The 13051-nt window shown below is 39.0% G+C and overlaps 2 protein-coding genes across 2 annotated transcripts; one reads left to right on the top strand and one right to left on the bottom strand.

The window, feature by feature from the left end:
* Positions 1–1967: 1967 nt before the first annotated feature.
* On the bottom strand, positions 1968–3001 carry SS1G_02546 (predicted protein; the record flags this gene model as incomplete). The annotated part of the gene is made up of 3 exons (XM_001596276.1): positions 1968–1973; positions 2118–2185; positions 2560–3001. The coding sequence occupies 3 exons, from the start codon at positions 2999–3001 to the stop codon at positions 1968–1970; spliced, it is 516 nt and encodes a 171-aa protein (XP_001596326.1).
* A 2061-nt stretch (positions 3002–5062) lies between these two features.
* On the top strand, positions 5063–6743 carry SS1G_02547 (hypothetical protein; the record flags this gene model as incomplete). Its single annotated transcript, XM_001596277.1, has 2 exons — positions 5063–6163; positions 6216–6743. The coding sequence occupies 2 exons, from the start codon at positions 5063–5065 to the stop codon at positions 6741–6743; spliced, it is 1629 nt and encodes a 542-aa protein (XP_001596327.1).
* Positions 6744–13051: the final 6308 nt, after the last annotated feature.

The raw sequence follows: 13051 nt of genomic DNA on the forward strand, positions 1-13051 counted from the left end.
TCCCGCTCATATATTGAGTAATTCCTAGAATCCTTAAGATTCATGAATAATCTGAGGTTTCAGGTCAATTGGTATCGGGATTTCATATATTCCCGTATGAGGATGAAAAAGCCCGATCCGTGTCCAAAAGAAGTGTAGTATGAGCTCCTGTATGTTTGTTTAAACAATATCATACTAGAGTATTTCAACTATAAAATCTGATATCAAGTTTCTTTTAAAAAGTCTTCATATTTTATCAAATATCACTTCACTTTTTACATCAAGATAGAAGATTTACAAAAAGCTAAGGCAGAAAAACAACTCCATGCGCAGACCTTGGAAACTTCCCACCTCATAAGGTAAGCACGGTAACACACCGGAAACCCTTATCATCCACCGTTGTCAACCAATAACCAGATCATACCATACCATCCCTGTACATATCCACCACAAAAATCCAAAATCAACGCAAAAACCAGCGCAGCGCAGTTATCCTCCTCCCACAGATATCCCGCCCGCAGCTCCCACGAACCCCACTGCGTCTTTTACGGGAAACACAACACAGAAGCACTTGCCTTGCCAAGATCCTTGTTACCCGTTGTCAACGTAATCACATTTATTTTCCTAGGCGTGGCGGAGGGGATTCCTATCTACAGAGTATATACGTATACTGGGTAAGTAAGACTTTTGATTAGTTATTTATTATTGATGAATGAAATGGAATTGAATGAATAGTGATGTTTCTTTTGAGTGGAGGGGACTTTGTGGGAAATATATTGTAAAATTATGATCAATTGTAAGGTTAAGATTACAGAGTATGGCTGGATTTGATCAGGTTTTTCTTTTTTTATTATTGTATAGAATTTGCTTTATCTTATGTTAAATAGATATTAAGACCACAGTATACCAAAGCCATCCATCCATCTATTCTATACCCAACAATGAATATTCACAAACACAAAATAAAGCAACCATACCATCATTTCAGCACCACAATACCCTTCCTTCCTTATTACTTCAGCCCTATCTTCGTGTTCGTTATTACACAATAGATCTATTATAAAAGACCCAGGCCCCCAAATCCCTACCACATCGGATATCCGAAATACAGAAAGAGATCTAAAATCCAAGATATTTTTCACGTGCGCGGAAACACCGATATTAGGGATATCTTAGTTTCTGTGGGGTCTTTGTATGTTATATTAAGATTAAGACTTATATATTACATAAGATAATTAGGTTAAAGTACACGAAATTGATAACAAGTATATATAAATAGGTAGTAAAGCAAGTTGTAATATAGTGTACGGAGTAGAGAGGTAAGAGTACGATTTCAATTTCGATACATCTCTGAATACTCGCGGAAGGAAAGAGAGGATGTGTAAAATCTAATGGGCTTCCTCGTATTGCATTTCGGGTTTGATGATGCAATGTTCTTAAGGCTGCAAGGGTAGGACTTCTCAATATCTAAATCAATCATGTATTTCAAAGTCCCATTCATATCTGGCCATAAAAGCCATTCTCGGGCTTCTATTTGGTGTATGACATTTTTCTCAGGTCATGAGTATATATAGCATTGAAGAGCTTGTGAAGAGTTGTGAGTATGGCTTGATATCTCACATGGAGTGATTGCATGGATTTGGTAATCTTATATCAGATGCGCGTAGAGTCAAGAACTGAGATGAGTTGATGGTATGTATCTTTGTAGTCGCTGATATGTATTCGTCTATACTATTAATCGCTGGTATACTGCAGAAGAGGACGTGAACGTAACGAGCTCAAAGGATAGCTCTCGCTTGGAGTTACATTGGTACCACATAAGAAATGTTGATATCGTGTGAAGAAGCATCCATCATCACCACCTGAAGTAGCCATATACTCTTTCGCCTTTTTCATTTTCCATCGGCTTCATACGACTACAAGCGACGCAGAGACTATCGCTAGTATGATCATAACCACGAGAACACGAGAACACAAGAGTATGGGTTCTATGCCTACGATATCAGAGTATCACAGTAGGTGATCATGATACCATTTAAGGTCGTGTTGCGCAACGCTGGCTATCACGACATGTCGAATCGTTGTCCGGGTTGCTAGTTGCTCCTCGAAAGCTCGAGCCAATTCTAGATTTTGGGTACACCGATATCCATTCTCAAGAAATGTAAAGTTTCCGAAGCCTTCCTGACCCGGAAAAATCGTAGAAGGGCTAATCATCAGAGTGTTTGCGAACAATGATAGTTGACTCAGACGGTTTATAGCCTGCGGCGGTAATGATAGATCGTAGTTTTTTGGTTCAATTGTGACGCACAACGTCCGTATTTTGTCCCAATGTTCAATTTGTATGCGCGAATCAAGTGCCAATACTCTACGGGCGACGACAATCGTGTCGAAATTGAAGTCGACCGGAGCTAGTCCTAATAGCAGCAGAATTTGAGTCATTATTTAAAGAAGACTTCCGGAGGAAATCGCCGCATATGAGATGCCAGGGCTGCGTTAGAAGATGAAGGGGATGCGACAGATAAATGGATCAATTAGAGTTGGCTATAGAGTGTACAATGTGGAAGAAATGAAGAGACTTACGAGTATCTGATGGGGCTCTTGTGGTATGTCTTTGAGTCTCTTCGCTAACTTCATGGCCGTTGCTGGGCAAAATATTTGAGATATTGCATCCAACTAATCTGCTCTTGCCGATTAAGGGAACAAATCGAAGACACCAGGGGCGTGGACAATAAAGAATGTGAATACGGGCTTCGTCCACGGATGTCTTGTTGATCAAGTTCCAGATCTCAACAGTTGTAGAACATGTTGAATTGCGCGTAAGCTTTCTTTTACACCGCGTCCATTGGTCACTTATTTTACGATTAATGGTACGCCCATTGGATCCGCGGTTTCGCTCATCCTCATTGCCTCTTTGACGATTCTCCTGACTGGGTTCATCATCATGCTCGACAAATTCCCCATCCTGACTGGCATCGTAGCATCCATTCTTATGGTTCTCCTGTTGATGCTCTTGATAACTCATTGCGTAGCTATAACTTGTTCTTATAACGAGGGTGAAGGATAATATGCTTGTATTATAGAGAATTCCAAAATTATGTTAGCAAGTGAGAAGGGTTATGAAGCAGAAGAATAGATGCTTGAACGGAACAATATATTGAAAGGGTATGTAATCAAGCAATGGAAAGAACGAAAGTGTAAGTGGCGACGCTATAAGAGTTAGAGATATCCATACAGCCAAATTTGGAAAGAGCACATGAGAATCAAAAGGTTCAAGTAGTAAATTTTCTCACACTTATGCTATTTCTTTCGAAAAGGAAGCTGGAAGATCGAATGGTCTCAGCAAAACTCCTCAATGCTTCTAATAGAATAAACTCGACGGAATCTTGGCCTGTTAAGTCCTTCTAGCAGAATAAAGTCGATGGATTCTCGACCTCTTGTACGACACTACACCATTGTTTGCTACTTAGCAATGAGTGAAGAATTTATACCATGGTCCGGACCAAAAAGATTGATGGTATTGATCGATTTTATCTTCACTCTTTCTTTCGCGGACCTCGCTGAATGTTTTTATGGATCTTCACAAGTCACCGTTGTATGTAGTCCACTCTTTTCTTCTGTAGACCTTCTCTGAACATTCTCATGGTTACCTAAAGACTATCGGATATACATATTCATCGTACAAGATCAAAGTAAAGCTAGAATGATCTAGAATGTTGATGGCTTGGCATTGATATAAAAATATACAGTGTAATAGGTTGATGTTGATGATAAGAAATACATTGTCTAACGTCGGAGGATATATCTGGGTGACTGACTCAAAGTCTATCGTAATCCCATATAATTTTGAAGTCTCGAATCGGTGAATTTTCGTAAATAAATAAAATATTTCCTTGGGTAGGTCAGCAGTCAGGGAGAAAAGAATGATAGGATGGATGATGATTGATCTAAGCGTACTAATGTTGTCCCCCCTCATCATCAAAATGTAGTGCAATTGTTGATGGCTTGCCAAGCATCTTTTTCTTCATCCACCCAATCATTGTACTGAATGCGCAAGACCGCCTTTAGGTCCGGTTCCCGATAGCCCAAAATCTGAACCAACAACCCCATTCAAAGGGAACAAATGCAGAACAACAGGGACAACAGGAACCACCCACGAATCCCTTCACATAACAAAGCCTTATCTGGAAAATCCAAATATCTACGAGTGTCGACTTATTCATCAAGCTTCCAGTGTTCGGTTGACTTCTAAGCTCTTCTACATAGCGATATTCATCGTAGTTCTTTTCCACCTTCTACGACTTCTACGCCTTCTTCTGCCTTCCTCCACCTTACACTACCTATCTTTGAGGCAAACCTACCTGCCTTTCAGCGACTAAAACGCATACTTAGTGGGACGAGCCGTCTTCCGTCCCCCACGATTATCTACTTGACACAGCTCTTGTGATACATCGCAATTCGCCTTGGCCCATCTCAGAAAGGCCCTTTCGATTGTGCGGTGTTAACGGAACGGACTTCCATGTCGACGAAGACCTTACCTTTACCAGAACCGACTCAGCCTCAACGCTAAGAGTTACTTAATTTTCCCGGCGAGGGTACGTGCCAAAATTTGTTGTCCATAATCTTCTCTACTCGCGCCCTCCTCCCTGCTTGAAGATACAAAGTGACTTACTTCATCCCCAACCATCCATTATACCTAGCAGCCTCCTAGAGGAGAGACTCTTGCTGGATGCTTGCTTACAATCTCATAGCTATCATAATTCACCATCTGCCAGCATAAAACCTCCCAACAGGTTATACCTAATAAATATTACGATTGCATACAATTGTGTCTCAAACTCCCCGACTTGCCCCATTCCGATCACGGCCTTACGATACCAACAAACGTACACGATACTCGCCCGGAACAATTAGAAGAAATTTTGGGTCTTATCTTACATTCTCTTACCAGCAAAGGAAACAGTTCATCTACTTCTCTCTTCTACACTTGCAGCTGAACTGCAGCATCACATTTGAGTCACCGAGAAGTGCACTGAGTTGACTTACGATAACGCTCTACCGAGCTCGCATAGTTGAATTTGAAACTATGGGAAACCAACCGTCCAAAGGTTCAGGGTCAGCAACGCCCAGGAATAGTGCATCCCAAACGTCTCTAGCAGATAATTTATCATCTTATCCTTCGTTCAGCAAAGCAGATACCAAGGAATCTAACAAATCATTCAGAGGCGCCCTTCGATCAAAAATACCAGGTTCCAAGGACAGTCCAAGGAATTCAATTGCAGGAATAGGTACTATTGGAGATGCAAATGACAAATCTGACGTTGGGTCCATCAAATCGGGAAAAGGCTCTAAATCGGGCAGGTCATCATCTGTACCAGCCTCACCCAGATCGCCTCAAGATTCCACTGAAGATCTTCCTTCGCCAGTCGATGATCTCAAGCCCCCCCCTTCGCCTGTGCAGTCTCCTTCCGTAAAGTCCGGACATCACGATGTCGGGGCTGCACAGCGCAGTGGTGAAGTTGATCATGTTTCCGACCAGCCTCCCTCGGGCGCAGTAAATCCTCATGCAGTTGGAGGGCGAGCTGGGCAATCTATATTGGTCAAGAGGGCAAATGAGATTAATCCTGTTGACCAAAAAACCTTACTAGCTGCTCCAATGAATGGAGCTAATGATGCAGCACTCTCAACATCATCATCCGGACAAATCTCCATGGGCACACTGAAAGATAAAGAACTCGACGACTATATTTCGAGGCTCTTAGATGCAGGCTACCAGGGAAAAAGCACCAAGGGAGTTTGTCTCAAAAGTGCAGAAATCAACTCAATTTGCCTTCGAGTAAGAGAGATCTTGTTAGACCAACCACCACTCGTCGAATTGGAAGCCCCAGTCAAGATTGTAGGTGATATTCATGGGCAATACTCGGACCTCATTCGCATGTTTGAAATGTGTGGGTTCCCTCCCTCGTCAAACTTCTTATTCCTGGGTGATTATGTTGATCGAGGCAAGCAATCTCTTGAGACAATTCTATTGCTCATGTGCTATAAGATCAAATACCCAGAGAACTTCTTTCTGCTGAGAGGTAATCACGAATGTGCAAACGTTACTAGAGTCTATGGATTTTATGATGAGTGTAAACGAAGAGCTAATGTCAAAGTATGGAAGACATTTGTGGATGTCTTCAACTGTGTATGTAGTCAGGTCTCGTGGCGTGTGAATTTTTGACTAACTCTTCTGACAGTTACCTATTGCTGCAATCGTCGCAGGGAAGATCTTTTGTGTTCACGGCGGCTTATCCCCCGCTCTCAGCCATATGGATGATATCAGACACATTGCTCGACCCACAGACGTCCCTGATTTTGGATTACTTAACGATCTTTTGTGGTCTGATCCTGCAGATCAGGAAAATGATTGGGAAACTAGCGAGAGAGGCGTTAGTTATTCGTTTGGTAAGAAGGTCATTTCGGAGTTCCTAGCAAGGCATGACTTTGACTTGGTCTGTCGGGCACACATGGTTGTTGAAGACGGTTACGAATTTTTTGAAGATCGAATCCTCGTTACGGTATTTTCTGCACCCAACTATTGCGGCGAGTTTGACAATTATGGAGCTGTCATGAGTGTTTCAACAGAGCTACTTTGCAGCTTTGAACTTCTGAAACCGTTGGACTCCAGTGCCTTAAAGAGTCAGATGAAAAAGAGTCGTAACAAGCGGAATAGTATGGTCAACAGTCCTCCACCAATAGGAGGTTTTGCCCCACAGAGTGTATAATGACCCATCAGGAGATTCTCATGCAAATATAGACGAGAAGATTGCTATGATGAAAAAGTCCTATACATTCAAAGCAGAAAATCCAAGCTATAAACGCAATATATTAACAAGTACGGGATATGTTACAATATACGCGCGTAATTAGACTAACCACTCAACAGTGGCTCAGTACATACAAATCAAAAGCTAGCCAGGACGAGGTCCGGGAAATCAAAAATGTCTACTTGGTCAGGGCTCATTTTACACCACATTTTATACCGCATCAAGAAGGTTCAGATAGATGGCGGAGAGTGGAGACCGCCCATAGATACTACATACACACATTTGATTCATTCTCCTTTACTATGGATAGTTCCTTGTTTGCGACAACTGATATTGCCCCCCTTCTACTCGGATGTCGACACGGAAAACGGAATCATTTTACACTGGCGTTATTTGTTTTAGTATGTCTCAAATTGGAGACGGAAAGGAAGCTCTACTTTTTCTTTGCTCTTGCAGGTTTCGCAATGGCTTATCATGGGCACATGAGATGGATAGGTGGGTGGGTGATGGACAATAGATGCACGTGTTGGGTGGATGGTGTATTTTGTATTCGTAATGTGTGTGTGAGCCGCTCTGGGAGTAGATCTCAGTTAATATGGCTGGCGTGAGGAGTAGTGAGAAGTGGCATGGCATAGAAAGACGATTGTCCTTGGGCTTGGTGTTGTTTGGTTGGACTCATTCATGATTTTATGCAATCAATGAGTGATGGAATGACATGAGATTTTAAGCGTTCTTGAAAATATTGGTTCTAATGATGCGTGTATGTTTGAGTGATGTGAATACGGGTCTCCTACCTTGTTTGTTATAAGTAATATTTGATGTAAGATGCAAGTATCCATCTTATGTTTTGATATTCATTGTCGATCTTGTTCTATTGTCGTAGGTTGAATCTCTGCCATTCTTATTTTTTTGTTTACCATGGGTTAAATAAATACAGAAATCTTTTACTTGCAAGATGAGAGTGAGTAAAATTCAATCCAGGAGTAGAGTGGTGGGTTGGCGTTCGTGTTACGTAGGTATTGATCTTGGGTTAGTATAAGAAAATATTCTTGATAAATTAAGTTTCTCTTAACGCAGAATAGAACGGCCCACAAACCAACTGAACATTCTGACCAACTGAACAATCTGACCAACTGGACAATCTGACCAACTGAACAATCTGACCAACTGAACAATCTAACCTAGTTAGGTGATACATCAATAGAATTTCACTTTCAGGAAATTTTCCATATGGATAGTTATAGATTATTAAATCCTGAATGTGCTAAGGTGGGAATATGGTTAAATTGAACGGTTTAGTTACCCGGTGTGTTTAGCTGGGCGGTGGTCACTTCTGGTAGGATAAGTGTATAGAACAATAATTTATATAGGTAATATAAGAAAATCTTTTTTTTTTTAGTTCTTTTATCTTGTTTATCTTTTTTTTTTTTTTTTTTTTTTGGCAGTGAATATAAAGTTTGTTAAAAGGAATAGAAGTTACCGGTACTAATCACGTGTCGTGATTAGTAATACGGTTACCTAAACAGGCTAGATTAGACGAACCATAAGCAGGCATATTGGTCCCCTCTGAGGATACCAAGAGGAGATTAATATGCCTACAGACGTAGTAATATAGTCAATATAGAGGCCTCTTCCACCCAATCTTTTAATAAAGTTTGAGTTTTGGTACTTTTATTGAATTCTTTTTAAAATTTCCATATTACACGAAGTATATATATACTCTGTAACTGTAGATAATTAGATAGTATTTTTCCTTGTACAAAAATTAGAGATATTTTTCGATTCTTTTTCTGTAAATCGGAAAATTGGGATAGTCTATGATCTTTTGATGTAGGGAAGTTGTGTTGTAGCTCTGAGAGAGGGGGGGGGGGGGATTTGGTGGGGTGTTGGTTTGTAGAGTCTGATTTCTTTTAATACTTGTTTGTATATGTAGATTTTTTGTATGTGGTTTTACAGGCGGTTTGGTAGGTTAATGGAAATTACATTTTTGTTTGTTATGTGTTGTCGGTATTGTTGTTGTTCTTGGTTGTATGATGTTATTTTTGATGAGATGATAGGATGGTAGGATGATTCTTTATTATTGTTTAACAATAGTAAGATTCTATTTTCTAATCGAAAATAGAAGATCAATTAAGGAAAGTTTAAGAGATAAAATCAATGTAAAGATCAGCTAGGTTCGATAGGACGAGAATCCCCTCTGACTTTCCGACGATGTTTTATATATGCTTATACATTTAGCGGATTGTTGCTTTTCTTTACGAGTATTTGTGGTCGTTTTTAGAATATATTTTGTTCTTGATTCTGTATGGAATGATAAGCCTGTATAGATGATATTTGCTTCCACTCAGTCTGATACTCAGTCCTGGGGTTAGATACTGCAGTTGATCTTCAACCCCTCCTCATTATTTGGAGATGTATAAATACCTCCTCTCTACTACTTTGTAACTCGCAAATAGACTGGTACTGAATTTCATTGTCTTTGATGTGGCTGAGAATAATTGATTTGTTTCATCAACTTTGTCCTCACAGGTTTGATCATGAGGAGAAGTTGGGATTGAGTTTTGAGTGATTATCACAGGGAACATAATAAATTTTGAGTGTTGTTTGTTAGTGTTTTGTTTGGCTATTGTTAAAGATTATCTCTATTAATATTTAATGGTTATTGTTGAATTCAGGAGGATATATGGTCTTCACTAATTTACCATTTCTAACCATCTTTTTCGACTGTAATAATTGCTGAATTTTAAAATGAAAACTATCACTGTCGTGGGACAATATTAATCACTGTTTCAGCTAGAATTTTGTACTCAAAAGCTCTGCTTCTTAAAGATTGAATGTTGTATGTTATCATAGTCTTCCCAAGAGATACAAGCATGAAGATTTCATCCCAGGACTTTCTACGATGTTTAATTGAGACGTCATATAGTATTGGGTTTCTTGAGACCAGAAAGAGCATCAGATTGAATTTATTGATTTTCTAGCTAAGCAGTTAAGCTGCGAGTATATATTCAAAAAAAAATGAAGGAATAAGGTTAGGTATTCAGCCTTCAGAATTAAAGTGCTTTGAAATCAAAATATTGAAAGCAAACAAACAGTATACCAAAAAGGAAAGAATGAATTAAAAGTTGAGTTTTGTTTGCTCCTTATATGCATCATGCAATATATATGCATATGCTGCCAAGATCCCAGGAGGTCAACAATAGTCGACCGTCTGCTATAAACGGCTCGGTAAAGTAGTGAATTCCCATTGCGGAGGCTTAAAGTTTTGCGAAAGCCTTGGTTTAATCACGAGGGATTTATATCATCTTTCGGATATAGTTGAAACAGTTGGTGTATTTATACCCCATGCGATTACCGAATCCTTCTTTTATAACACTCAGACTCATAAAGAATATCCGTATATTCAAATTTTACAGTTTATATTTCCTGCGCAGTTGTTTTCCTTATTTGAAATAGATTCTCGGGTGTAATTTTGCCAGGCCATGGATCTGCTCCTTGAGGCTAGAGACTACTCGTCTTTATATTTTTGATAGTAAAAAGAAAACAACAGTAGCAATGATGAGATGATTTACAGTGAAGACTCCAAGTGATTTCTTAATTCTTCTTGCTCATATACTGTATTGTTATTCATAATCGGAGTATGTCAAGTACATGGATTAGATGAGTCCAAGCAATTTACACTTGGCGGCCAATCCAGAAAATCAACAAAAATTCTTACACTACGTCCTGAGACTATTTCTACACGCAAACAACTCCCTCGCATCGTCTTAACAATATGGGGCTCATCTCCTAATCTTCAATACTCCTCGCTTAACAGTCAGCTCGGGCTATTTTTCTCCTGATAAATCAGGCCGTCATCCTCTAGCCGTGACCATGCGAAAAGCATGCTTATGTTTGAGTGTGTGGGCTCTCCCCTCGGCCGAAAAGAGCTTCTTAGAAGCGTATACAATTCATATCATCCCGGTAAAAAGAACTCGGAATTAAGTTCACGCCAAATAACTTGCGTCTTTAAATGATACGCTTAGCCGTACTGCTTCTCAGGCCACTGCTCTGTATAAATACAGAATACAGATGAGTCTATATGTTGACCTCCTGGGATCTTGGCAGCATATGCATATATATTGCATGATGCATATAAGGAGCAAACAAAACTCAACTTTTAATTCATTCTTTCCTTTTTGGTATACTGTTTGTTTGCTTTCAATATTTTGATTTCAAAGCACTTTAATTCTGAAGGCTGAATACCTAACCTTATTCCTTCATTTTTTTTTGAATATATACTCGCAGCTTAACTGCTTAGCTAGAAAATCAATAAATTCAATCTGATGCTCTTTCTGGTCTCAAGAAACCCAATGACTATAGTCTAGTGAATACTCAATTTTGATTTCTGACTAAGCGTATTTTAGAAACGTCCGGTAATGATCTCAGTATTTCCTGAGATATCAGGACTTTGAAAGGATTTCAGGTGCAGTTGATGAAAGCTGGTATACAGTATTCGGATATCTTCTAAACGGATGGCCTAAGAGATACTAGCATTTGAGACGGTTATGGAAGCTATTTGGAAGGGCTGGGATGCTTGAAAGGAAGGTAGATATTGACTTCAGGGAGCTTCGACTGTTCGCCAATGATGGATATATTTGTCTTCAAAGCCTTCACTAATCGTGGCACACTTATATGTCTGTTACCCAACATAATTATCTTGAGTATAAAATTTGCAGTTTTCAACCCTACATCAAACGAGATGAAAAACATCTAGTATTGTCAAAGAAAAGTGATGAGACGATATAATATATTTACTATCTTGAATATCTTTTCGAAGAGCGTTTAAACGAATGGAAAGTTCAATATTTGGGCCGAATGGTAAGATTACATATAAATACTTCCTTTGAGCAAATAACCGACCCAATCTCCACTCCACTGATCTTCTCCCATTCCATTTCTACTGAGGCTTACCAGTATCCATAATATAAAAGGAAAGGTATGATCTCTGCGAACAATACAACATCCATATCGAAACGCGAAACTTTAACATCAAAAATTATAAAAACCACTGTGAAATTATAAATCTTCTGCCTGATCTACGATTAACAGCATTTTAGTATGATTGTATTTACGGAAGACTTCAAAGATTAAAAAGGTCTATCGCCGTTTCCCTCTTTTGTTATCACTAATATTCCATAATGACGTGTATCTAAAAAGTTGTAGCAGATGTTGAATATTAGCTAACGGCAGTGATTATACTCGTATTTTGACACAAATTGTCTTCAAACCATTGAGGAGCATTGATACTTTCAAAAAACACACAATTGAGATAGCGAATAGCAAAGAATAGAATATTCGAAGCAAGTCCATCTTGCAATCTTTAGATCTAACGCTCAATTGAAATCTGGAACGCATCATTGCAATCTTCATGATTTTTTGTAAGCTTCAAATGAGAATACTATCTTTCTTAAATAGAAGTCTGAAGATGAACTTTTTCCAGAAACCTAGCGAGATCTTTTTTTATAAAATTGACGTCTGCAATGGTGATTCATTACACAATCTTCTTGATTCTAATCCATATCTGCGTAGCTAGCCGAGAAGTAAGTAAGGAGTCAGTTCAAGAACAAACCTTCTTAGTTCAAATCATATAGTGAAAACTGTTAAAACTTGAACTTTGAACTGTTGAGCTAGAGAATTGCTTAAAACTTTGCCAAGTCTGTCATCCTGCAGAGATTCATCATTTGCTGTCACGTAGCTCCATAGAGTTAGATTTTGCACCCGACGGTTATCGAATTTGAGAATGCAAATATTTAATTGAAAATTAGGGACAAGAGGGAAGAAGTCCTGAGCTTTTGCTATCAATTTGTTCAACTTTTGGCTTTGGCTGAAGTGGCGAGATCCGTAATTGAGACCTTGCGCTTTTCAGCATCTGGTGAGTCGTGACTTACCGCGTGGTCACGCGCCTTCACAAAGAGAGAGCTTTACTACAAATCTAATAAGATGAAAATAATAGTCCACTTGAGCTTATTTCTGATGAAAAGAAATTGATAATAAAAAATTAGATAAACAATATCAAAAAGCCAAATTACTGAAGTGAACATCTGCATATCACAAGCATAAGGAAATTAAATTAGGCGTTGCATGCTGTTGACCTCCTGGGATCTTGGCAGCATATGCATATATAGTACATATGCATATAAGGAGCAAACAAAACTCAACTTTTAATTCATTCTTTCCTTTTTGGTATACTGTTTGTTTGCTTTCAATATTTTGATTTCAAAGCA

Source organism: Sclerotinia sclerotiorum, genomic scaffold (genome assembly GCF_000146945.2).
Source record: "Sclerotinia sclerotiorum 1980 UF-70 scaffold_3 genomic scaffold, whole genome shotgun sequence".
Classification (NCBI taxonomy): domain Eukaryota; kingdom Fungi; phylum Ascomycota; class Leotiomycetes; order Helotiales; family Sclerotiniaceae; genus Sclerotinia; species Sclerotinia sclerotiorum.